This window comes from Anomalospiza imberbis, chromosome 6 (genome assembly GCF_031753505.1).
Source record: "Anomalospiza imberbis isolate Cuckoo-Finch-1a 21T00152 chromosome 6, ASM3175350v1, whole genome shotgun sequence".
Classification (NCBI taxonomy): Eukaryota; Metazoa; Chordata; class Aves; order Passeriformes; family Viduidae; genus Anomalospiza; species Anomalospiza imberbis.
The window spans coordinates 46,675,869-46,703,183 of record NC_089686.1 but is presented as its reverse complement, the minus strand read 5'-3'; the positions used below and the strand labels follow the sequence as shown (position 1 = coordinate 46,703,183).

The window sequence follows — 27,315 nt, the reverse complement described above, 5'->3', positions numbered from 1 at the left end:
GTTCATATCAGAGAAAGTAATGTGATTATTGTTAGTAGCTAGTTACTGGTTATGGTAATTTTACAAATTCCAAGTATTAAATGGATATGGATATATGTTCTTTAAGTATCTTGGGTTTAGTACACAAAAGAACATCTCATGACACTATTGAATGACTGCTGTACTGCAGATGACAAAGGAAAAATTTACTTTTTTTATAGGGCTGTTTTTGAATGCCTCGCTTTCTGATATTTTTAATGTTTTTATCTGTTTGTGCTTAAATTGCTAAAAACATGAGCTGCGTCTGCAGTGCTTTAATGCAGCAGCTCTGATTTCTGAGCCTGTGTGTGCTGGTATCACAGTACGTAAACTTAAAAACCTCTCGGACCTCTTTGTAGCCCTCGTGGGGAAGAAGCAGCGAGAAAAAACCCGCAATAAAACAGAACCCTGGATATTGTAAAGGCTTGCAAGAAGGAAGTAAAAACAAGGTACATATATGACACAGGAAAAATCGACTAAAAGTTGCTACAGTTTTCACGTGGAGGCTCTTTCAGCAGAGGGCAGTACCAGCTCTCTGTGTTTTAATGTCTCAGGACTGCAAATTCACAAGCAGCAGGATGTGGATGCACCAAGCTGGTCTCAGCACAAGCTTTCAGCTGAGTGAATTTGTAATAGGTGGCTGGAGGGGGACTGTGAATAGATTTGGGAACACCTGTGTAAAATTACAGTCAATGCAGTGTTGCAAGGTAAGTTCTGTTAGCCACTTATCCATTCCTGCTGGCAGGGTTGGTGTATTCTTTGGTTGTCAGCTCCTTATCCAGGTGAACCTATCTGTGATTCCCTGTTCTCCTACTTGCAAAGAGAGTAAGTCCAGTGCACAGGAACCAGCAAACAAGGTGATAGCAAGGTGTGTTCTGGACAGTTTCTGGTGCTATCAGCTGGTTCAGTGCAGGATGACTATTGCATTGCCACAAAATAAAACCAGCATTTCACAGAATCACTCAAGTTGGAAAAGAATCCAAGATATTGAGGCCAGCCTTAGACTGAACACCACCATTCCAACTGAACCACAGCACTAAGTGCAGTGTCCAGTCATTTCTCGAACAGCCCTAGGGACGTGGTGATTCCACCACTTCCACCACTTGCCTGGGCAGCCCATTTCAATGCTCAACCACCCTTTCAGTGAAGACTTTCTTCCTGTTGTGCAATGAGAACCTCTCCTGGCACAGCTTGAGGCTGTTTGCACTTGCCCTATCACTTGTTTCCTGGGCAAAGAGACCAGCCCCCTACCTTGCTACAATCTCCTTTCAGGTCCTTGTAGAGAGCAATAAGATCACCCCCGAGCCTCCTTTTCTGCAGGCTAAACCACCCCAGCTCCCTGTGCTGCTCTCCTTCCCCAGCTCTGTTGCCTTCTCTGGACATGCTCCAGCACCTCAGTGCCTTTCTCACAGTGAGGGGCCCCAGAACTGGACACAGGACTCAAGTTACAGCCATTTATTCTCACTGTATTGGGAGTCCCCCACTGCTCGTGCAGACCCCATTTAAGAGGTTATCTTACTGCGTGATTGATGAAAAATGCCAATGTCAAGCACGTCACATTAATTGTAAGCTTGGTTTGAAGTCCTATTCCCCCTGAAGCCTACTGGAACATTCTAGGCATCTTCCACAAGGTGGAGCCTTAAGGCTCTGTGGCTGGGAATTTTTCCCTATTGTCTAATAAGATGAACGATGAATGGAGTTTATGAAATCTTACAAAATAGGTATAAACCAACTGTTTCAACACTTTTCAAGAAAGAGAGTTAAATTTCAGAAAGGCTCTACAACAGATATTCATCAACAGATATTTTGGACTGCAATATGTCTGAGTCACTGGAATTAATGTTGTGAAAGAGAAAAGGAAGGACTGGAAAAAATAGTTCTCATTACTTATTTATTATTTTGGTATTACTGTTTCTTTGCTTCCAAACTGACTTGAAAGGTAGGCAGACCCAGATAGAGAAAAGCATTATCAAAATAGTTGCTAACTTTTAATTTGTTAGGAGGAGGCTTTTTATAATTTTAAACAGTCCTACCCTAAAAGAAGAGGAGGAAACTATAGATAGGTTATTCTAATAGAGTAAAGAAAGGCAGAAAGCCTATTTCTTTCTTTTGTACAGCTGTCTTTTCAAGAATGAGCTATGTATGCCTGTACTCTAGAAGAGCACCTTTTTCTTTTTTTCACTCTGCCTGCCAGAAGTTGCATCTTGCTGAATTCTGGAAGAGTGCTACTGGTATTTCAGGCTGTGTTTCAGTAATCAGTTATCTTGGGTTTCCCATGTTTCTTTGAGTATCTGAACTGTGTTTTACTCTATTGCCATCTTGTCGGAAATCCCCTGCTGCTGATTTTGTTGGAATGGAATTCATCATCTGCTCGCTGCGCTGCTGCTGGTAAGGCAATTTTATACATTAACTAGCACTGACATGTGTGGACATGAGCTGGTACTGTGCATACAGAAGCTGGGAAGGAGTTTAGCTGAAGAAGGGAAAGGAGGACTGGATGGAAGGGGTAGCAGCAGAGAGGGAGAAAATCAAAATCCCGAGTGTCTTTCCTGTCAGGCTTTTCTACTTCAATCTAGCCTTTCCTGATGATAACAGATGTTAGTAATCTATTTTTGCCTCATCTCTTTGCATGAAACAAAACTTGAGGATAGGAGAAGTTTACTGAACTCTCATTACAAATGCTGTTTCCCTCTTACCTTTCTTCAGTAAACTCCTATGTTGCCCTCAATGTGTTTAGACCAAGGGTCTTATCTAGTATTTTCTGCAGAAAATGAGTTAAGAGCCTCTCTGGACAGACTGAGTGCACCGGATTTCTAGACTTCATGTAGACTGGTGGAAGAGCCAGTCTATAATGCTTCTGCATCTTGCTGGATCTGTGGCAGAGCCAAATTTTTAAACTTCAGTTTTCCTCAGATGCTATCACAGTCTTTACACACCGAAAACTGTCTAAAATTTATTTTTCTCTGGGTTTCACTTTTTTTCCCCTAGGTATCCTTTTCATTTATTATATTCAAGTATTGATTTGACACCTGCTGAGTGGATATAGCTGCTGGTAGGGAAGATGTGGGGACTGTTTTGGCAGTTTGAAGAGCCCTTCTCTGTAATATAATCTTAGATTTCTGAGCCACAACCTCAGACATTTGACTTGCAAAAAAATGAAGTAATATGAGTAGGGTGGTGGAGTGAGCTTGAAATCATGGAGCTTTTTCCCCCCATAGATGTTACTTGACATGTTGTATGGGCAGGAATTCTTGCTGTTCTCTCCTGCTGCTTCTGCCAGTGTAGTTTGTCTGGTTTCCAGGGATTTTAAGCACTCCACCCATTCTCTTTATCAGCAATAGCAAAAAATACCTTTCTTTTCTGAAAACCACAGCAGTATCAATCACTTAAAATAATGTAGATGCAAGCTTTTGCATAAGCCATAGTTTTGTAACAGTGGATGATTCCATAGCAGTCAGTTCTAAATGCCAGTGGCTGTCTATGGAGTTGGATAAAGGATTACTCATTTCCCATTCAAAGAAATGGTGATTTTGACAGGAAGTGCCAGGGCAAATTGAGTTAATAAAGCCAAGGATATTGAGAGTATATTTATTAGGGGAAAATACTTAATTTTTTAATAAATTACACAGGCCAATGCTCTGTTGACAAAACCACCCCAAGCTGATAGTTCAGAGGCATTCCTGTGTTGGTAACAGGATGCAGTTGTCTCAGAGCAAAGATTTTCTTAGCACTTATTAGCCAAAAGACCACACTTGCTTTATTAAAAAAAAAACTTTGGTATGAAGCTATTGAAATAGCAACCTAAGGCAGAGAATACATCGGGAAAAGGGTCTGAGTGTAGCCTAACCCTTGGAGAATGGCACAGGCAGTTGGTGACTATTTAGCTGGATTCCCTTATGGTCCATTTTCAGTGTAAGTCCTATTTTCATTATAGAATATGAAAGAAATGCTGTGTAGCCAATTATTTAGCTTATAATCAGTGTGAGAAATCCCTCTGCAGCTTACAAAGAGAGAAGGGTGATAGTGGAAAATATCATTACTGGGGAGATAGATGCTATAATAAAATTGCCTGTGGCTTCAGCATGTCCTTTTTTCAAGTTTACTAGTCCATAGGGTTTGTGTCTCATCTTCTGTATGATTATCTTGCATTATTTTCATGACACAGGTAGACCTAGACGGTCATAAAACTGAGAGATCAGCAATATGAACTTTAGCCTTTTGTTCCTGCTCTTCTTGCAGTCTGTTGGAGTTTTTCCTGCTGAGTTCCATGATGCTGAGATGCAAGGAGAATGGTCATTGCACACTAAATGCTAGATTGATCTTAACTTTAAAAACAGAATTGAAAACAGGGATGTGGAAGTAATGCTTAATTTCCAAGGCAGCAACTTCTTATTTCCTAATATCTTGCCAAAAATAGTCAGTTGAGAAATTATTTGTCCATTTACTTGCCCCTAGGGCTGTTAGCTTAGCTGTAGCTGCTGGACCAGGCATGTGAACTTCTCATCCTACTTCAAAAGCCACAACATGTAGAATTTAACAGCTAAAGCCGTTGTCATCTCCATTAATCACAATGTGTTCATATGTATTTGCTAATTTGCTCTGTGGGTGTATCCTGGGGGATGACTGTCAGTCCAGGTGTCCAGGCAGTCACTGGCTTCTCTGCTTTCCCTCAGTCACCTAGATCCTTCTCTGGGTATTTAAATTCTGTATGTTTATCCTAGGTTTTCCTTAGAGCATTACTAGTTGTATGAGTTTTAGAAGGATTTTTTTTTTCATTCTACACTCTCCTATAAAGTTTCTAAACACATGCTGTCTAGAGAGTCAACTAGGGAAGGGTTGGTATGAAAGCTCACGCCAACGGTATCATCAGATGACACGGCTTCAGACCAGAGGCCAAATGTGACACTGCACGTGCTGGATTTTGTTCCACTCTGTGAACCACCCTCACAAGTCCAGCTTTTGTCCCAGTGTCTGCGTTATGAACTTAAATAAAGAGAATCCATCTTTCCAGCAAAGGGATGGGAGCCACTTGGATGGCTCCATGATCACTGGATCCTGATGGGAGTGGTTTGCTGTGTCCTCTTATGTTGCATTGACTCTGCAGCTGATGGACTTAATTTTCTGTGATTTTAGTACCTGGTCCACTCCCCCTGTGTCTTATGTCACTCATATTAAGTAAGGTTTGTGGGTGGTTGGTAACTGATTTCAGTTTTAAATATCATAATTTCTAGGTCAGATTTTAAGTTGATGTAATTAGGTGGTAGCCAGCCATTGATTGTGGATGTGTATATTGAATCAAATAATTTCTGATGAAGCTGCACCTTTTTTAATCTGTTGAGGAACTTAAGAAGGGAAGAGATAAAGCAGGAACTTAAAACCAGTTCATCAGCTATACCTATTACACAGAAGATGACTGTAAATCACACAGTGGATATTTCATAACAGCAGATTAATCTCAGTGAGACAATCCTAAATGTTTGTGGGAGGACCTGTGGATATTATCATGCAGTTAGCATATTATCCTAACAAACGAACAGTTCACACCCCTTAAATGAAAGGAGTTATCTGAAAAGGATTTGAACTATTTTGAGATTACTTATAAATTTTTTATGCATGTCTCCGAAAAAGATTGTTTTCTAATAATGTACAAATGCTAAGAAGAATAAAAACATAGTATATGTGATAAAAATCTAGCCAGGGTAACTCATACAGTTTATTTATAGGATTTTATTTTCAAAGTGTCCTATAAAGGAGTGGTAAATTTTATTCAAGATAGTTTTCGTATGGGTTTCTTATTTTCTGGTCAAAATGAGACTAAAGAAACATCTCATAGGCAGTATTATGACATGCAAATGATGAAAGTAATAGAAGGATATGGTCAACTCGCTTCCAAAATCAGTGGTAAAGAGCAAGACTCAGACTGAAAAATGCTATTGCCAGTGTGATAGTGGCACTGCAGTGCCTCTAGACTGTGTTGCTTTTCCCCCACAATAAGATACATTTTTGTGTTGACCTTCAAAGGACAAAGACATGTTTCACCACCATTTCACTGTTCTGTTCTTTTCCTTTTAGGTGCTGGATTTTTAAAGTCCTGTCTGAAACTGGGAAATTTTTTGTGCTATGGCAGTTCTGTATCTTCTCCTTTGCTACCCTTGTTGGATTTTACTGAAGTTCTACAATTTGTTCTTTCTCTTGCAGTTCATTTCCTAAAGTAATCTTTCTAGCCAAGAGCTACATTAGAGCCTTTCTGACAGCTCCAGTCTTTAAATGAGGAACTGGCTTTGCTTGCTGCATTTGATTTTAGAATAGTTTATGCCTAAATGTATTCTACTGTGAAGCATCCAGTTTTATTTCATATTTAAACCCTCTTGGCTCTTGGAAATAGTGTTTCATTTTATATAAATATAATAAATCAAGTAATGTCATAGCCTTTGATATGAATAGAGTCCAAATGGTCACGACTAGATCTTACTAAAAATTATGAAACTGTTGCTCAGTGAAGCTTCAGTTGGAAAGAAAAAAAAAGGATTAAAATTTTTTAAAAAAAGTTATTTTGATATAATTTTTGGTTTCTCAAGGGATGTCACTCATTCTCTGAAGCTTGTACATGAATATATAATGTTGGTGAGAGAGACACTCTGTTGGTCTTTGTGATTACAGAATAATGTGGTTCTGTTGTCTCAGAGATAAGGACTAGTGATCTGGGAGAGTCAGAGTTTGAAAATAGTTCATTGTAGGGTGATGATCCGTAATGAAAGTGAGTAATAAACTTGTTTCAGAAAATCTCCTGCAGATGACAGGGATCAACAGGACTCGGACATATTATCTACCTTTTTCTTCTGCATCTGCTTGTCAAAGTAGCATCTGCTTTGTAATACAAACTAAAGCTCTGGTTGTCTGTTCAGACCCCTTTCCTTTGCCCTTTTATTGGCTTTCTGCGGCTTTGTAGGGAGTAGATTGTGTAAAGTATGCCCCTGGAAAGCAGAGGCCGTTAAAAGGTTTAAGACAAATTTGTTTGAAGACAAAGAGGGCATTGAGGAAAACTGTGGAGAGGGACTGAAGGGCTTTTGCAGCGCAACAGAGCCTTGTCTGTGCAAGACTCAGCCTGCCTCCGAGTTCCAGCAGGCTGCCGAGAAGCAGGCCAAGAAAAGGCTCTCCAAGACCCTGTTCTCTTCATCTGTAGTCTGCCATCTGGACAGAGGATGGCTGGAGGGTTCCTGGAACGTATAGAAAGGAATCCAGAGGGCTGAAAATAAATGCCACTGGAGACAGGAAGTGTCTGAGACTAGGAGGGTTGGAGGAGGGGAGCTGCTCTGGGGTCACGCTGCTGGTAAGGGTGAGGGGCACATAAGGAGAGCTGTGGTGTGCAATAGAAGGTGCACAGCCTTTCCTTCGAGCCCTGAACATCCCTCCAGTCACTGCTTTATGTACTTGAGGCCATCTTGTTTGTTACAAGTTCAAAGGCGAGTTTTGTTCAAATTTGAGTGATTTGAATCTCTTTCCCTTGTACAAAGGGTCACTTCACTTAAATTTGTAGCCTTTGGCATATTAGGGATTCTGAAATCAGACAGGTTTATAGAAAGATAAAGTGGTGCCAGCCACTCTGAAATTTGATCTTGGTGTTGTCATGAAGCTCTGTGTTGCTTCAGCGTGGTTTTTGGTGGGGTCTGTTGCAGTCAGGTTAGATGATGTTACGAGTGAACGATGTTCCCCTGAATTGTTTTTCTCATGTAGGAAAGTCACTGGGCTATGATATTTTATTCCTTTAGTGTGCTTTAGTAAGTGTTATAATACTGGAGAGTAATGTTACTTCTTTCTGAGTTATGAGGGTGGCACAGCCCTTGTATTCCTCTCCGAATGGAAATGTCAGCCAGTCATATCACACATCTTTTCTTTCTGTAAGAGCCGCTTAAACCTCCAGAGAAATCTTAGAGTGAGAATTCTTTGCATCACCTGCTTTGCAGTTTTTAAGGGTAACCAGCCAGATAACTGTGAATGATTCTTGCTTTGTGTGCTGGCCTCTGAGTATTAAGTGGAAATGACGTAGGTTTTCATTTCTCAAGGTGTTTCAAAGAATGTGGTCGTGGAAGCAGCTCCTTCCTATTACTGAGCTTTTCAATGCACACAATAAATTGCTATCCTTCCTATTACTGAGCTTTTCAATGGACACAATAAATTGCTATCCTTCCTATTACTGAGCTTTTCAATGCACACAATAAACATCTCTTCATGAGATTTCAGGGCCATTATCTTCTAGAGGATGCTCTTAGGAAGCCCAGGCTCTTATGCTAGAGAAAGTTACACTCTGCTTAACTGAGCAATTTTCCTTCACCTAATACTTCTGAAAAATGAAACTGAAAAATGAGCATATGCTCAAATATTTACTGTATATCCCATGTGAAGGTGGTGGTACATTTCTTGTTACTGACTTCAGCAGTGAATTGTGCATGAAGTGGCAGCATTCACTAGCCCACTAGAACTGAGCTGCAACTGGAAGTCTTTTCTGGGTAAGCAAGGAAGTTTCCAGAGCAACTGTTTAATCAGCTACATGTGCTGGAAGCCTTCTTTGTGAGATCACCACAGGTAGTTTATGATTTGATTGAAAATTAATGGGGCAGTCACAGCATGAGACCTAAGAGTAGAAGATGCAGGTTTGGAATGAGGATCATGTCAATGCAGTAACAGTAATTTTCAGGTTCCTCACAGTACTTGTTCAGCAAATAAAAGCCTGTTAGACAAATCTTATTTTATTCTAGAAATTCTAATTTAAGTGTTGATTAATACCTCTGCATTTGAAAACCAGATGAATATTATAAACTTAATTGTAATGGAAAAAGTAGATCCTTCATAGCAATATCTTTACTGCTAGAAGGTTTATCCTATTTTTGTTTCCCTCTAAATTACTCGATATATCATCCCTTAGAGTGTACCAGTAAGGACTGTAATTATTCCAGAGGCTCCACACACAGCCACCATTGGAATCTGTAATTAGGGGGAGTGCAAGCTTTCTGTGCTTAGGGTTATGTGTTCTCCAGCTGCAGGGTGCATTTCCGACTCCATAGCACAGAGTAGAGCTGCATAGTGTTGCAAAGTGAAATACAAATGTATAGGTTTAAATGCATCTTGTTCTGGATTAAAAAAAAAAAAAAAAGAATAGTGGATAGCATGATCTCCGTGCCAGCTCATTACTTTTCATATGATTGTTTGGAGACGAAAAAAATTCCTGAATTCTTAAATGTCTTAGTATTGAATAGGGGTAAACTGGATTCTTTGCTGACTTTAAGAGCTATGTGGCATGTTCATTTCATTTGCAAACTTTTTATCAAATGTCATTAGTCCTTCCTTAGAGCAGCAGCTTGCCAGAGAAGGAATTTCAGTAGATTGTCCATGTTTACACAGTCATTACTGATTCTTTGCTGAAAGAAAGTATTTTCTGTTATGCATATCTCGTCTTGTTGTAAATCCTGTTATTTTTTAGCTTGCTGCTGGACACTTCTGCAGCAATTCTAGAAATGTTATAACCTTTCTTGGGTTGTGGTATATGTGTAATTGTAGCATAGTGCAGTACAACAGCCTGGATAGGGCAGGTCTTTGGGTATGAGGAAAGAACACATAAGTGATTTAGTCTAATTCTGAGTCAGGCAAAAAAAAAAAAAAAACAACCAAAAAAATCCTGTCTTCTCAAGAAGCTAGTTGAGTTCATGGCAGTCTTCTTAAACCTTTGTTTCACAAGGAAAAATAAAGAAAAGACCTTTTAAATTGACACACTGTATAGAGAAGGACAAAAGACAGCAAAAGGATTGATACATAATTGTTTCTAAGATGCTTAGTCAAAACTTACTGCAGTCACTTTTCCTCTTCAAGCACTTGCTGTTCTGCTTTTGTGTGGTTTGTCAAATTAGACATAGGAGTTTTTGGGGAGCATAATGATGGAAATAAAAAAAAATCCTGCAGGTAAAAGGTGGAATTTTATATAAAAATAATAATGCAAGCACACAATCCACATGCTTTCTGTATAGCAAGTTATTACTTTCTGCCTGACCTGTAGTATGAATTGTCTCTATGTTGTCATGGAGTCTCTGCAATAGCAGAGTTGCTGGTCCCACAGAAGGGAACTAACTGGGGTTTCTGTGATTGCACCAAAATATGTGAACTGGGAGTGGAAAGGAATGAAAAAATGGCCTTGACAGCAAGCCTGATTCTAATGTGTGTAAGTGGAAAAACCTTGTAGTATGTGGACTTGAAATTATTTTGGTCAGTAAGTTAATAAAAATGGTGACCTGTGTTAGCAAATAATCAAGTGTTGCAGTGCTGTTTCCTAAGCACTTAGGTCATGAGTCCAAGATATCAACTGCTTTTTAGGAAATGGGAGAACTGGAAGGGGCAGAAAGAATGAGACAGTGGGTGGATTTAGTGTGTTTTGCGGATACCTCCATAATAATTGATTTGGCACTTTTATCTTCAGAGGTAGAGATACGGCATCTCTCCTGATGATCATAATTATTTAATGTTTATATTCTTACAGAACTGCAGTGTATGAGGAAAACAAAATGCTGTTAATAAAAAAAAACAAAATTAAATACAATGCTGGCAACCTGTAACAAAGCTTTATAAGAACTGTTACGTCTCTTATAGGACCAAAACTGGTAATGCTTCATAGAAAACTGAAAACCTCAGGTTTTTTACCACTTATAAAGAATAAAGCTTTTCTTCACTTAAACTTCAAATGCGTGTATTTTTAAAGGTTAACAGCAGAAGTATTATAATATCCCTTTCTAACTTTCACTGCTCCAAGCTGAGCTTTATCTTATTTTTTATCAATGTAGTGAGGGTTTTTTGTTTCTAAAACAAGCAGATAATCCATTATTGTTCTAGCATGTGGAGAGTCTGGCGATATATATCAATGGACTATAACTTTTCATTGAATTAGCTGTCAGAAGGAAAAAAATAGGAGAGTTTTTGTGAATTATGATCTATCCCACATTTTTAAATAAGAAAGGGGGGTTGTGTGCTAGTTGACTTGTAATGATGATGTATGGAGTTAAAGCACAGTGATGATTTTTCTTAATATGTGGAGTATCTGGAGAAAAGAGATGAGGGTTGGAGTGAATGGCAGGTCAAAGCTGGAGAAGCTATGCAATGTTAAGTTTGCTTTGTACCATTTCTTTTTAGGCCCTCCAATTGTCACATGGGCACGTGAAAACTGAAGGATCTTGTGCTGGTGTTTGATGTGAAAGAGAGTTTAATATAAAGGTTAAATACAATCATGGAGTGAGTATGGCTGCAAATTATAGATAAGGAGAAGGCTGGATAGGTAGGTGAAGAAATGCCAGCTCTGCTGGAGGCAGAAAGAATTCCAGTTATTAGAGGCTTCCTTCTCTCCTCACCTGGAGCTGAACCCAGCAGTCTTTGCTTGGCTTGCTTGTCTGGGCTAGCAGAGCAATGCCATTGTGAAGATGCCTGTGTGTCCTGCACTGAAACTGTGCGTGTGCAATCTGGTGTGCAGCAGGCCTGCAGCCTTGAACTGCTGCGTTTTGGAACTTGCCTTGGTTTACACGGCACGCTCAAAGTCACGTTATTGTACATCTTTCTGGGTATGGACTGTGCAGCACATATCTAAAGTCCAGGGCACAAAATTCCTTATTACCCGAGTCAGATCGCTTAAAACGTTGCTATGACTATATACTTTCTAAAGTTTTGCTTCTTGATCTAGAAGCAAGTTTAGGACAACCTGTACTGTGTCTTGGGATGGGTTTTGGTTGGTTGGTTTGTTTGTTAATTGGTTTTATTTTGGGGAGAGGTGTTTTTAATTTTGCTTCTAGACATGATTGTTATAGGTACTGATTATTCTTTGTTTTTACTTTTATTAAATTATGTGACTATGGACATACAGCCAGGCATTTTTTGCTGACTGGTCCTTTGTTTTTTGTTTTGTCAAAGGAACAAACGAGATTTACTCAGTGTAAACGGATGTTAACATTTCCTGGTAGATAGGCTTGCTGTCTCTAAGCTTTTGACAGAAGATGGTGTCAGCAGGAGGAGGGCATAGTGTGAAAATGGCCCGTTATGAGCTACTCTAGCTACTGGAGGTTAAACTCTTACTCATCAACTCACTGTACTATTTGACCATGAGCAATTTAATCCGTTTTTGTCCCATTCCGTTGTCTAAAGCAGGAGAATGCTCCACATTGCAGAGATGTAAATGGCCTGGCTAATGATGTGCTAATTGACCTTTGAAAATGACATGCTAATTAGCCTAGTTGCTGCTTGAGTCCTGTTCACAGCACTGCAGGCAAGACTGCTTTGATTACTGTAGCAGAGTGACTTTAAGCAAAATTACATGAACTTGCATTAAAAATCCAAGCAAAATAAGAAGCAAATAACAGCAACAATAAGACATTAGATAAATCATAGATATTACAGAATAGCATGTAAGGAGTACCACCCTTCTCAATCTGCTGTACAGGCTCTCTTTTGCCCATCTGATGGAAACAAAAAAATCGAGTGGGCTTAATGGTTGACTTCGACATTAATTCTCCTGGATCATGAATGCAAGCTAGCAACTTCGTGATTGTGACCCCAAACAGCAAGCTTTAAACACTCAAAATTTATCTAAAATCCCCGGTGTAATAAGAATTATGTTTTATGTGTATAGAAGGAATGGCTCAAGCAGGTTCCCAACCTCCTCTTGAAAATAAGGTCCCAACCTCTGTGACTGTCATGTCTGTGTTTCACCCACTGCGGTTAATAAAGCTGTGTTCTGATGGAAATAGAGGGTAGATAACAACTAGAAATGTTAAAACAGATCTCTCTACTCTAAGAATTCCTTTTAAATCTTGGAAGAAGTAAAAATGGAATCTGTAAAGAAGGGAAGTGTAACAAGAGTGCAGTCTTAATTAGGATATGTAGGTGGAAGAGATGTTTTGTGGGGAAAGAGTGGGCTATGACATGTGTATCCTTAGTCGTCGTGCTTGAAGGGAAAAAAGGAATTTGATCATTATATTAGCATGTGGGCATAAACTGATGATGGTTAAAGTCTTCCAGGAACCTTTCATATGAAAGGATGTTAAAAACTGAAAAAACATGGTGGCTTTCAGGCAACTCTAACCTGTCATATGAAGTTTTTTTACTTAATTAATTTGGCATTTAGTTTTTAAAATTTTAACTGAGTCATTCCTTGGTTTTCAGCCAAAACTAGTTCTCATCCAGCCTGGGTCTTCAAGATTACTTGCTCGTCTTAAGTTATCCTTCATGTAGGTAAAATGGCACAGTAAAAGGGTAAGAATTCCACTGGCAGCTTGGAAATTCTGCTTTTAATGTTAAATTACTCCATCTTTTGCCAGGAGGAAGATGTTTTATTCCCAAGATAGGACTGTTTGCTTTGTTCTCCCTGATCATCTGTTGCTACTGAAGAAGTATATTGCCAGGTCTCTGAAGGCAGTTAAGATCTGCTTTCTAGGCTGAAAGCTTTTATGATATAACACTGCATACGGGGAAGGGATACATTATGTAAGCGAGGAGTTAGGGATTGCCTTGCATTGTAGGTTTTCCCATTGTAAACTCTAGGGACTACGAGTCACTGGAAGTCTGTAAAAGCAGAAGCGTGCCTAGGCAGCAGTTGTGCACAGTTTGGATGAAATTTAGTGGAGGGTGTACAATTTTTTATTGTATTTCTTTTCCACTTGAGAATTGTAGTATATTAAGTAAGACTCTTTAAGGCTTTGTCTACCATATTGCCTTGAGAGCTGAGTTCCACGTTCAGGAAGAATGTTTCGAGAAGGTCTGTCTGTGCCCACAGATGAGAGAATGAAGGGCAGTTACTGGGAGCTCAGATGCAGCTTCTCTCATGTAAGAGGTATTTTGAAAGGCAGGAGGCCTAGGCACTGAGGTTTGAATAGAGAGCTGAAGATTTCTGAATTACGTTATTCTTTCATTTGATGTTTGGCTTTGCATTAGTCACTTCATCCCACTAAATCCTAGACTCTGTATTTTGACTTCCCAAATGTTTCCCAAAGTGTTGTTATTGCTACTTTACACTTTGGGAACAGAGATACCAAAGTGGAAGATGCCAACTGGCAGATGTAGCAAATTTTTCATTCCTGGCCTTAAATTGTTTAAGTATCAGGGAGTATTTTATAGCCAGCAGCTCTCTGTTCTTGACAGTGCAGTAGAGTTTTACTTCCCATTCACTGCTGTGCCTGAGCAAACAATGAAAAGGCAGTGTGTGGATGGTGCCCTGTGTTGTCTTATCCTCAGTAATGGGGAAGACAGAAACAGCACTGACTTTCTGATTCTGTTTCCAAGTAGTTTCCTTTTATCTGCTTCACTTTATAGCCATTTCCTCCTGGGTTTTTCCTCTAACAATCACTGACACAGGTTGCAGGGATTGAGGGCTTTTTTCCAGAGTGCTGTTAAAATTTCAAAAAGTGCTATGTAAATGTTATTTAATGTTCTGATGCTCTTAAATATGAGGTCCAGACTCTGACTGGGGTGAAGTAGTCTTGCCTTTCTTTGAAGGATGGATGACTGGGCTTATGCCTGGGATTTGTCTACAAAGACTTTTTGTTGAACATTTAGGATCCAGCAAAAATGTGAATAACATCAGCCCAAGTCAAATTTGGTAAGGGCTTTGTTAGGATCACCTAAAAAAGCCAGTGTTCAAATGATTTATGTTGCTGCCTTTGCCTGACACACAAAGGATTTTTCACTTAGCACTTCAGAGAAGCTGTTTCATTATGTCCATTAATTTCAAGTACAGAATAATCTGCAAAAATAATACTGTATTTATTTCTTTTGAAACAGTCAATCTGCTTCTCTCTGAAGGTAAAGCATAAAGGATGTCTGATAGGTGACTCTGCAAATGCAGGATGATATTATTTATGATCAGAATTTGTTCCTGATACCCTCAATTTTCCACTTTTGTCCTCTTTTCATACCAGTCAGCAACTGATAGATTAGCTTAAAGCTTCTGATTGTAGTTATTTTCCTGTAATGTATGTGTTGGTTTTACACTTTCTTGTTGCTAATCCTTGGTGTCCTACCCCCAGTTCCCACACATAATTCCTTAGGTCAAAGCCAGCCATATTCCATGGGTGCAGAAGTGTTCCTTTGTTGAGATTTGTGCTGCATATTGAAGTGCAGAGAGCTCATCAGTGTGTGCCTTACCAAGCAAGCATTTTTGCTTACTTTTGCACAGCCCCTTCTGAATTAGGAGCTGCAAAAGAGCAGCTTACTGGCTGCCCGATTTGTCCTCATTTACAGTTGTAAATGTTAAATTCCTTGAATGAATAATTTAATTTATAACACCTTGCAGTAAGCATCTGTATTGGCAGTCTGAATTTGGGATTGAAGTAAATTTCCTTTACTCTCGTGTGAGAGGGGCATGCCAGAGTCCCTTCAGTGTGTCCCTGCAGTAGCGAGGGTGGTAATGGAAGAGATGATTGAATCTCTCAGGATACTGGGGAGGATGTGCAAGACCAAGCTCATAATCAAGTTTAAAAGGAGAGTCAGAGTGTGGGCCTGGGACTTTTAATTTGTTTCAAATTTAAAATATTATAGTTACTGAGCACATATTATATACCTGTTGTACTCACCTATATATGGTATGTGATCTGTTTTATAAAACTTACACGTGTGTTGTCCAGTCCTGATACCTATTGTTTTTAACGATTTGTCCTGTATTTGACCAAAATGACAGCCTTTTTCTAGTATTTAAAGAATTCTCCTTCCTTTACTTTTTTTAAGGGTTCTCTATAAAAAAAGTTTTACTTGTTGGATATGAGGTTTTTATATTGGAATCTGGGTACTGTTTCATTATTAACAAAACCAATCTAGCTTTAAACTTTTTTAGTTGAAGTATTGCTTGTAGCTTTTAGCACCTTAGTGTAAGACCACTTGGCTAAATTAAAAAAAAAAAAAAAAAAGGATAAAAGGAAAGAAGCCAGTTGTGCCATAGAAAACTTGACTGTTTTTCTTTCTGCTTGTTTTGTAGGCTTCAGGGACTTCTATGTGCCTGGTCGTGTTTAATTTTAGCTAAAGTTTCTTTCTCAGAAATATCTCTCCTGTTCTCCCTCTGTGGTACTTCCACACTTCTCCTGGATTATATCATTAGCTAAATTTTGCAGCAGACACTTTTATACCGACTGGGATTTGTTGGGTGGAGCATGTTGGTAACTCATACAGTTCTTTCCTGTTCTTGGGCTGAAGGGGCAGTGCCTGCTCTAAATTACCTGCTTGCTGCTCTTGCCAAGAACATCAATCTTCTCTTGCTATTTTTTATGTTACTTTATGAGCCTTCCTTTGAGATGGCCAGAGTTCTGGGGGCTGATCTGAATGGAGGTCTTCATGCTCTACAGCCCTTTGCCAGAATTCTATAAAATACCTGTTGTCCCCATGCCCATCTTCATGAATCAGGGCAGCCTTCACCTCCCACTAAAGCATTTCTTTTGCCACAGTAGTTTTGTTAACCCTGTGTAAGGACCTCTCTCTGACACCAAGTAATTACTGAATTCTGCCCAGTTGCTTCTGGTTTTAAAACCTAAAAATCATTTAAAGTAAATTGAAGAGAATGCACTTGAGTACCATGAAGTCCAGTACCAAACTTCACATTACATTAACTCTTTTGGCTGGCCCTGCCAAAGAGCAATGTCTGTGTTCATTTGCTCGAAACCCATCTCCCAGAAACTGCCCCAAGTGGGGGATCAAAGCAGGCAGTGTGCCAGAGATTCGTGTTTCAGACAGTTTGGCACACACTGAAAGCTTGGTCTTTCCTGTATTAAGTCATGGGCAGATGTCCACTAAGAATGATTGGGCAAAATTTATATAAAGGCCATGTAAAATGCTGTGTGTGTTTTGCTTTCTTTTTTCCCCCCCTTGTCCCCTACCCTCTTGAGACGTTTTGTGTGGGTGTGTATTTTTTTCTAAATTTATAAACTCTGGCTTTTGCCCTGGTCCGGTAGAAACCACTCACCCACCCTTTTCCGTTTCCAGGCGGATTCTGTTCTGTTATTACAGTTCTGTAACTTTCTCCAACACTGTCCTCCTTTGCTTATTATAAACTGCTTGCAATAACCCTTTCAGTGCTGCTGTCATTTTTGCTTTAAATCAAGACTGCCTGTTGTATTCATTATAAAAACCAAACCAAACCAAAAATCTTCTCCTAAAAAGCAGATTAAAGACTTCTCCCCTGTTATGGCTTTCTCTTTGGTTATAGGAAATTTATTATGGCTTTCATTTGTATATTGACAATTGCAGTGTCCCCACACAGGGCTTTTTTGTTTCTTTTCAATACTAAGCCAAAATCTCCAGAGTAATAGGATTTCTTTACAAGTTTGGCAAAGTAATCTTTTCATCTCTGAAGCTGAGGCAGCACTATCATCACATGCCAAATGAATCAGAAGAATTTGGGGATAACGTTTACATCTAGCTATGTTTTAGAGTCCAATTTCCAGTTCTCCTCTTTTACTTTTCCATTCCCTATGAAGCAACAATTCATAGTGGTATGTAAGATCTCTGTTCCTGTAATATCAGTGTTTTAATTGAGTTTGAATTATGTAAATATTTAGGTAGAAGTAAAGTGAATCTGGCTGACCCACTGTTTGGTGCAGTGTTGCAAGTATATAATCAGCCCAGAAAAGCAGTCCTAAATTTGTTTATTGTAACAGTTCAGTACTTCATTTTTTATCTTGGGAATTAACTTGGACAGTCCTTAAATACAAGTTATGATGCAAGACAGTAGAAAACAAGGTTAAGCATTAAGTTAGTGGGTATTTTGCAGGAGAAAGAGAGCAAATTGTTTCTTCAGTAGTCAAATAGATTTTTCAAAAAGAGGACAAACAATACGCCTGTAAAGTAATAATAAATACACTGTAGAAGTAACTTTTTAACACTTGTGAAAACCTTGGCTCTGGCAAATAGGGTACATATGGGCACTCTGTCTCCTCTCTTTCCTGACCAGATGCAGAGAACTGAGGTTGCTAGTGAATATTTCTTTTTAGATGTAGAAAGATGTTTCATTCATATGCAAAGCTCCCCCTGGATGAATAATTAAGCTCTGAGTGTACTGTAAGTCTGTCCAAGTCGTGGAGGACTGGCTTTTCTCTTCAGTACTCAGCCTTTTACTTAACATGTACATTTCCTTACTAAATGGGAATTTATTTAATAGGAATTGAAATAGATCTTTTAATGATGTTTTCAAAGCTCAGAGTAGCTGGGACATGGTTGAAAATGGTAAATCATCCATGTTAATTTATGTTACCTAAAGAACTGCTCTTTGAGCTAGTGTCCAGAATAACTAGGCCAAATGGTGCTGTTGAAATTCCCCTTGGAAGTGGAGCAGTAATTGGATGAATGTTTAGCCTGCGAACAAAAAAAATCCATGCTAAAGTTTATGGATTCTGCTTGGGAAAGGGAATAAAAGAGAAGTGGGCTGTACAAACACTTTATTTGTCAGAAGGGATCTTAAGGAGACATAAAGATGTTTTCCCTTCTCCCATGTGCCTTCACCACAGTGAGGATGATTCAGCTTGTGAATGGTCTCTGGAATGTGTATGTGTAGGGAGAGAGGTGAAAAAGATTTCTTTAGGTGCAGCTAAGTGAAAATACTGTAGGAGATAATGTCTATAGCACATTGCCTCACCGTGGAGTTGCCTATTCAGCGAGTTTATCATCTTTATGTTGACTGAAAATAAGAGGCTTTTTAATCTCTGTTAACAAAACATTTCTCCAGAAGACTTCTCTGAAGCAGAAATTAATTGTTTCTGAAGTGGTTGTGTTGGCAAGTAGGCTTAGCTGTGTTCCTGTGATAAGTTCTTTTGTCCATGATAGAATTTTGGGATCCCAGCATCGATGTGGCTGACTCTGGCACTGATTGGACAGTTTATATTTAGTTGCTGGTTTCCTATAATAGTTTTCAGATGGAGATGTTAAAGAACACATACCCTTGTGCTGCTGTAATCCTGGAAGAGCATGGGGGAGTGAAGAAGAAAAAAAGGAATTGATGTCTTTGTGCAGAAGTAGAGTTTTGAAAAAAACAGCATCTGCTTTCAGCAGCAGAATTCTGAAATTCATTTAAAACAAAATTAGGTTGTCAGTGAAAGCAAACTGCTCAGAAAACTAATGGGTAAATCACTTAAATTTTGTATCCAGAAAGGCACTTAAAAAAAAGCTGTGGGACAATCACTTCTTATTATTATTATTATTATTATTACAAAAAAAAAAAAGAGTTATTCTCCAGTTTAGAATAGTCAATTGCTGTTAAGTAATAGTTATCAGACATCGCCTCATGACAGCTCCCATGTTCCATAGTGCTGGTGCACCTGCAATGCAAATTAGTAGATACCCAAAGAAAGCCCTGTGTCTTATATGATTCAGTTACACTGTCAGATGTATCTTTTATTTCCAGTAAAACTGCAAACATACCAGAACCTGGATTTTACTCTGAGCCTGGATTTCAGGTGACCTCTCTAAACATATTCCAAGAAGAGAACTGAGTACAAGTTTTCATTTGAGATGGATTTGCAGAGCATTTAGAAATTATCTTTACATAGCATTTTTAATTTATTAACTTTACCTTTATTTTTTTATTCTCTAAATTATTAGCCAAATAAATCATCCTAATTTACTTTGATAAGCTTCCAAGAATGTGTCTGTGCTTTACTCAGCACTGGTAGGAAGGTAGCTGCCTGCAGGGACCTGACTTTGAGCTGTTCTGTGGCCATAGGGAATCTTGAGGGACAGTGGGGCCTGACCATAGCAACTGGAATAATTATCCCCTGGTGCCAGCCATCCATAGGCAGGATCTCTGCAAAGCTGAGAAGAACATGAGGTATCATTCTCTCCCAGAAAGTATATGATAAAAACAGAGGGCTGCCACCACTGTGCTTGTAATGTGTTGGACCTATGTGGAGTCCTGGCCACTCTGTCTTATTTTGAGGAGGAAGTTCGAAAGCATGCTCTAGTCTGGTTTGACTTGAGCTAGTTTGTGTCATGGTTACACAGCACGATTTTAGTTTCTTTCTACCAGCTAGAACTGGGAGCAAATCATAGAAAGGTAGGGATGAGAGACACCTGCAGAAGTCACCTAGTCAGTCCCCAGCTCTGGAGCACAGTCATCTCAAGGGCCTGCAGTAATGCAGACCCTGTAATCTATTCCTGTACTTAAAACCCAAATACACATACCAAGCAAAAGAATCCTAGCCTGCTGTGTTTCTTGCTTAATTCAAATGCCTTTGTGATGGATAGAGCAGGAGAAAATTTCGTTTTCTTTCTCTTTATGTTCTTGGAAGGTGTTGTCTTGTTTTTCTCCCTCAGTTTTCGCATCTGTAAGATAGATAAACATCTTCATGCTCTCTGGACTCCAGCTAATTCTACATCTGCCTTCAACTAGGGTGCCATGGGTTGAGCACAGTGCTCCAGATTAGGCCAGATAGATGCTGAGAATTTCTGTTCTGCAGATGCAGCATGTTTGTGCAACTCAGTCTCATTGCCTTTTATCAGCAGGACCACATTGATTTCTTCAGTCTGTAATTCAGTGTAACTCTTTTTCTCTCAACATTTGTCATCTATAGTCCCTATATATTCTTGATTACACCTAACTGTATAATCTGAGGCACCTATGATGAATTAAAGTAATTCTCCTTTTTTTAAAGCTGGTTTTCTATAAGTATTAAACTACTTAAAATAAAAATGCAGCTTGACAAGCATACTGTCTTTAGACATTTGAGCCATTCAAATAAGAAAAATGTTTTACTTGGGCCAGAGTTCTATGGGATTGATTGCTTCTGCTTTTTAGGTAGTGAATATTTAATCTTTATATTTGTCTAGTGTGCACTTTTCCCATTATCCTAGAGCAGTTTCACCTGGGCCACAAGTGATAGTCATTTCAACATCCATTGATAAGAATATTTTTCACAGGATTTATAACTTAAGTCGCTGTTGATCTGCTCTCAGACAGTAAATGATCAACAGCTACCTGGAGTGATTTTTGCATTGTGTGGCAGACTCAGCAGACATTAAGCTGTGCAGCTGTTTGGTTCACTGCTATCAGGGTGAACAGAAAGGGGAGGAGAACAGCCTCATCAGAGACACTGCGATGCTGTGATTTATGCAGGGCAGCTCGCCCCACACTGGACTGCTACAGGATATTTTTCCCTGCAGCATTTGAGCGTGACTAGATCTGCCTGTTTTTAACCTACTGCAAGGAAAATAAGCCTTTTAACCACTAATCGTATGTCCCTTTCCACGTGTGTAATTTCTAACTTGATGCTGGGGGGAGATTAAAAAAACCAAAACAAAAAAGGCTGAGTATTTGTTATCTAGGGCTTCTTGTTTAGTTGCCTTGTGCTCTGAGGGGGTGCTTGAGTAACAGCTGCAGCAGGGCTGGTGAGCAGGAGGAGGGAGATCTGGAGCTGCTTTCAGGCTGTTCAGAAGAAGAGCAGCTCCCTGATCAACTGCAGCTTTCTACAGAATTTATCCTTGCACGTGCAGAGAGAGCCCTAGGTACTTTATAAAAAACTTCTCTGAGTTTTTGCTGCGTTTCCGTAGTGGGCTCCAAGGTTTTGCGAGAGGTGCTTTGGGGAGACTTTACACCTCCAGACTCCTGTTGGGCTGCAGGCAGTTTCCTCTGGGCTTCCTGCTCAGTGGCGCTGCTGGTGGTTTCGCATTGTTCCCCGCTGATGACTCAGAGAAACAGGAAAGAGATTCCCTGGTGAACAAAAAGCACAACCACCAAGCAGGTGCCTGTGTTCTGGTGTTGCAGAGGACAAACCACCTCATTCTGGACTTTTTCCTAAGATTCTTATCTGCAAGTATGAGACTCAGGAGGAATGGGTCATACACACTGAACGGGTAAGAAAGAGCCTGCATCCTCTTTTGAAACTTCATCATTAAAACCACGTGAAAACAGAAGCCTTTATTTTCCTCTCTAGTGACCGGGTGCATGAAATAATGGCCATGTCTTTTGTCTCAAAAAGAACAGAGGATCACAGCATAGGAAATGTGCAGCTTATTCAGCTTTGTTTTCTTCTGCATCTTGTTAGGTTTGCTTTTGTAGTGCATTTGGTGGGGGCAAGTTAGAGTTGTCCATATGTTAAAATGAGGCGGATCTGCTCAGTAAAGCCATGAAGCATTAGGAACTCTGTGATTCCTGAAGAAGCGCCTGTGGTAACTATTCCAAATCTTTTCCAGCTTTTGGTAGAAAAAAGAGCTAAACTCATTAAATGTGATGCTCCCTGACACAGAATACAAAAATTACTTTAAATTTCACCAGTCTGAAAAATTAGTTTTAAGTTTTTACTACTTGAAACTACTACTCTGAGTTACTTTACTAGCTTTGTGGTTTTAAAAATACAGATTTTATTTCTCTCTGATTGCTGTTACATCTTCTCTGTAACAGAGAATATACTGTAACTGCAAAGACGATAATGAACTAAATATTCCTTGTTCAAGGAATTTTATAAAAATTGAAAAGAGAGAATTTTCAGGTGATTGGGTTTTTTTAAAATAATTGTGTTTGATTTTTAGTAAAGCAGATTCTTGTGTGTCTTCATATGATGTAAGTTTTATTTCTGAGCACAGCTTAGCTGGTTGAAGAGGACTTGTGCTTGCCCTGTGCAGGGGTAACTGCTTGCAGCTGGCAGGTGACTTGACAAATGAAGAAAGTTGTTAGCCTTGGAGTGTCACTTTACTTAGCTGCCTTTAACCCTCTGTAATGAGTAAGTGCTGAGGTACGTGCTGCATGGTGCAGCTGCCTTAGTGCTGCACTCCTGAAAAGCCCAGATGTATTTTGGATGTGCCTCAGAGTACAGGTGTGCAGACCAACCCCACGGTGCCTTAAACTCACGGTCCATGCTGCAGCTGAGTGGCAATCTCTGCACAGGAGAGGCAGATCTCAGCCCAGATGGATTGGGAATACTTTGGCTAAGTGTTCAGCTGGACTGCACTGGTTTTTGCCTGCACTGGTTTGCCCAATTCAGCTTAGAAGGATTTTTTCAAAAATCCAAAATTTGATTTGGATTAGGTTTTCTTAATGGCAAAGTAGATGGGTGTTAACGTCTTCGTGGCGCATCCTTAACATTTTTTTATTACTGTAATAAAAATGCCATTATCTGACTGCATACAAGATCAAACATAATTGAAAGTTACTATCTTACAGTGTTTGGTTTTAAGCTGATGAATTTGTCCCTCAGTGGGATTGGGTTTGTAGTAGAGAGAGGCTAAGAATATATTCTAATTAATTTGGCTCTTTTGCAGAGGTTTGTGACCTTTGAGAGATTATCTTAGAGAGTAAATTAAGAAATTATGCTGAAAAGCAAAAGGTAATGGATATTGCTTATGTTAAAGGAATTTTTTTAGACTTTAGTTACAAGAAGTACAATCTTTCAGTGATTTGAGTTTTATTAAAAATGAATGCATGGTATAGAACTTCAGGGAAATATATTGTGCAAGATCACCCTGTGCATCTGTTCTGCCTTGTTCTAACTTGTGAGATGATGCATAATCTTTTTAAGGAATTTCACTTGTTGTGGCCCAGTGTGTACCCGGCATTACATTTTACAGTAAGCATTTAACTGGAAGTGTTGTATTACAGTGAGTAAAACCAGGGGCATCCAAATGCTTGCATGAAAAAGAAGCTTCAGCTGTGAGTTTGTGGGAGACTTCAATATTATCTGATTCTAACATGCTGATCTCCTTTACTTTATTAAACAACAGATGCTGAGGAGTTGATTTATCTAATTAAAGAAATTCCTTTTATGTTTATCTCTTGCCTAGATGGTTTAATAATGCAAGGTAATGGAAAAAGAGCTTCAAGTATGTTTTCCTGTTTAGCCTTAACTTTTGCCATGTCAGCAGAAAAGCTTGTTTTGATCTTCAAGGGTTTTTGTTTGGGACAGCATGTTCCACTTGTCAGGTGGAGAGGCATCCTGTTGTGCAGGTCACTTGAGGAGAGGGGAGCTCATTGGGGTGGAGTGTTGTAGGGCAGATAGTTACTGTGGCAGTGCTTTTTACAGTGCTGTGCATGAAAACTTTATTATTAAAAAAAAAAAACCACACAAAAAAACCCCCAGACCAACAACAACAAAAAACCAAACAACCACAAACAAACAAACAAAAAAACCCCCAAAACATCCCCAAAACTAAACAAGAAAAAAGGGGGTTGTAAACAAGGACATGTAGCAAAAGTCCTCATGATGATAAGTTTTTTTTTCATTTGGTATGATTTGGTCAGGCTCTGATTGCAGTTGTAAACTCATAAAGGGGGGGAGAGATTGCAAGGGAAGATACTTGAAGATATTTGAAGATACTTGAAGATACTTTTCAACCTAATACCAGCAAAAAACCTCCCCTGCCTCCCTTTTCTGCTATTCCACTGCACCTCATTTGACACTAGTGTAAGAACTGTACAAACATAAACATGAAGTACAACTAAAATCCAGAGTTTCACTTAGAAACAGTGATTTATAGGTATTCTTTGAGCAGGTCTCACTGGACATGGGCATGTTTGCTCTTGCTTGTTGAAGTGGGTAATTGTTAGGCTTGTGGAGACAGAGGGATCTGGTGCTGAGATTCATCAGAGGACACTGAGTTAGAAGCCCCACTTTATCTTGCTGAGATTCGGGTAGAAATCTTACCTGCCAGCATCTCTTTGACCATGTTGTTAAATCAGCGTTGCTGTTGTGCACTTTCCTGTCGTATGCTGATTGTACTTGTTTGCATTGCAAAGTTTCTTTGTATAAACGATCTCTTTTGAAGGTCATCTTAGCTTGGGAGATATTAATTTATTTGCTTGGTGCTGTGTTGTGACACAGTGACAGTGAAAAATGCACTGGCACTGTAATCATTGCAGCATCATTTTTTTTTCTCTTTGCAATTGCTATTTCTTCTTTTGTCTTCTCTTGTCCCTTTACCATTTGGAATTAGTGATACTCTGTGTAAGTCTTTGCAGGCCGTTAGGGTGTCAAATAACAAATACTGTTTACTACACATCTATTTCCCCTTTTTCTCCTCATGACTTGAGTTTAAGGAAGGGTATAAATCCAAGCATGCATTTCACAAGATATGACCTCAACACAGCTTGAACTTTGGTCACAGGTCAAACTTCCTGTGTCTTTTAGATCATAATGTACAGGCTTATGCATTCCTATAACCTTCACAGTGCTGCAGACAGAACTGTGTCCTCCTGGTGTCCCTGCACAAAGGCCATGCCCTCTGCAGGAAGGCTTTGCTGCAGTGCTAAGTAGATTGTCCAGTTGTACAAGTGAGCACCTCTGTTGGACAGCTGGCAGCTTGCTGACTTCCCTCCCCATAGCACAGGGAATACTGACCAACAGCCTACAAGGTAAAAATTGCACCCACGCTGGCCTTTCTGATGTCCCTGGCCAGAGAGCCACGTGATGATTCTCTTCTGCTTGTCACGGTAATTTTGACAAGGCCAAGTGAACCACATTTGGTCTGAAAGTTCAGGTTCAGGAGCTTGTCAACTGATGGCTATTAAAACTGAGCAATAATCTCTGCAACTCCTGCACAGAGGCCATCCCAAACCTATGGTGATGGAACTGAACAGCATGTGCACGAGATTATTTGCTGAAACAAATGTGTAGCACAATTTAAAACGTTTCGATGTTAATTAAATGATTTTTATCTTCTCATCTGTGCCCTACCTGACTCTCCACTGCTGAATAACTGCTGCGTGGCATGTTTTCCTGGGACATTCAATGCCAAAAGAACATATAGCTGGATCATGCATTCAGAAATCTGGTGGGGGTGAAAGCTTTGAAAATGCAGTATTTGCAGTTTAGCACCTCAGTGCCTGTGCTGCTGAGGAGCACTTGCTCGCTTTTTCTCAAAAAACCCTGTGTTTAACTTGTGATGTTGTTTCATCAGTGTTACACCTGAGAGTTCAAATAGTTGGGACACCTCCCCTCTGCTCAGCAATGCCCTGGGCCCTTGTGAAAAATGTTCTTTGAGTTCCACTCTGCATGGAAGGGAATTTTTTTTTTCCTGCATTTATCTCAGGTCTGTATGTACATGAAGGTGATTATATATTATCACAGTCAGAACTAACCACTGCCTTGAAACAAATTCCAGTTGGATGGGAACAAAATACTTTGGAATATCTTAATGATTAATGGATGCTCACTGACTGATAAAAAATATTGTTGGCCCCAAGATGCTTCCTCTTTTCCAAGCCACTGCTTTAAACTAATGACTTTTGATCTTGAGCCAAGTCCTGAAATTGAAAAAGAATTTGTTTTCTTGAGCGCTTCCATCTTGTACTGACGTAAAGCAAGCCAAGGAGAGAAAGTAGTATCTTATGTTTGTTTTGCCCAAAAAAGTAGAAATGGGAAAGAACATAGTAAGTCTGCTTCAGAAGGCCTTTTTATTAAGTCTCATTGCAACTGCAGGAAAAATATCTTTGAAGGATGTGACAAACAGCTCATGAAAGCCTGTTGAAATAGCTCATCTGGCAGACTGAGGTAGTATGAACACCCAAATATCTTATCTGAGGAGAAACAGCTGTTTGAACTTCTTTACAGTCCTCCCAAATTACCACATTTTCTGTCATGAAAAAAGGGGAAATCTAAGGGTAGCAGTACAGACTGTTATCCTGGGAAAGCACAGCACAAACATATCAGATTAGGGCCAAAAACGTAGATTATCCACTCCAGGGTGTTTTTAAATTGGGAATCCATTTTTTGGAGAGTAGTCTTCAGAATGTTTTATGGTGTCAGAAAATGCAAGCCAAGGTGCAAAATGCCAGCACTCCTGGCTGAGCTCTGCCTGGTATCTTAGTACTTTCTGGGTCAGCTCTAGCCCTCTCCTCATTTGTAATTTAGTTACAGGTTTACTGGTACGCTTTCTGAAGCTGACAGTGATCTTCATTCAAGTGCTCAGTTACAAAGTGACACGGCTTCTTTTATATCATAGAAATGCCCTTCTTTTGCTGCTTTTTGGAGAAGGAGGGTTGCTGCAGTGTATGCAGGGATGGTATTTGGATGTAGACATCTAAGGCAGCTCTGACTGCTGGGTGTGTACAGAGGGAGAACAGCCCCTGAGGACAAGGAAAATGTGGCAAATACTCTCATGCTATAAACAGCAGAAGTTTCCTTTATAAAATACTTTGCTCAAGTCTCCCACTCCACTCCCCTGCATCCCATGTCTGCCATTCCATAACTGCACAGTGACACAGCTGAATGATGGGGACAGGATTCCAGTCTCACGCCATTCCCCACACACAGAAAGGGTTTCTGAGTGTTTCTGACCCCTGCTGCCCCGCTGTGCTGGGAAGGTTCATTCCTG

The 27,315-nt window shown here is 39.6% G+C and overlaps 1 protein-coding gene across 6 annotated transcripts in view; it reads left to right on the top strand.

The window, feature by feature from the left end:
• MOB2 (MOB kinase activator 2) overlaps positions 1-27,315 on the top strand; it is a 108,091-nt gene that overhangs the window by 33,036 nt on the left and 47,740 nt on the right. The window contains exon 1 of one of the 6 annotated variants that reach the window (XM_068193922.1): positions 2,127-2,406. The exons of 2 other annotated variants lie outside the window; for them this stretch is intronic. In XM_068193922.1, coding sequence (XP_068050023.1) covers positions 2,372-2,406 — 35 coding nt within the window. In that variant the 5' untranslated portion in view covers positions 2,127-2,371. Of the gene's footprint in view, positions 1-2,126; positions 2,407-13,502; positions 13,528-21,630; positions 21,865-23,301; positions 23,334-27,315 lie in introns of those variants that run through there. 3 more of the 6 variants (XM_068193925.1, XM_068193926.1, XM_068193924.1) reach the window with 3 other exon arrangements.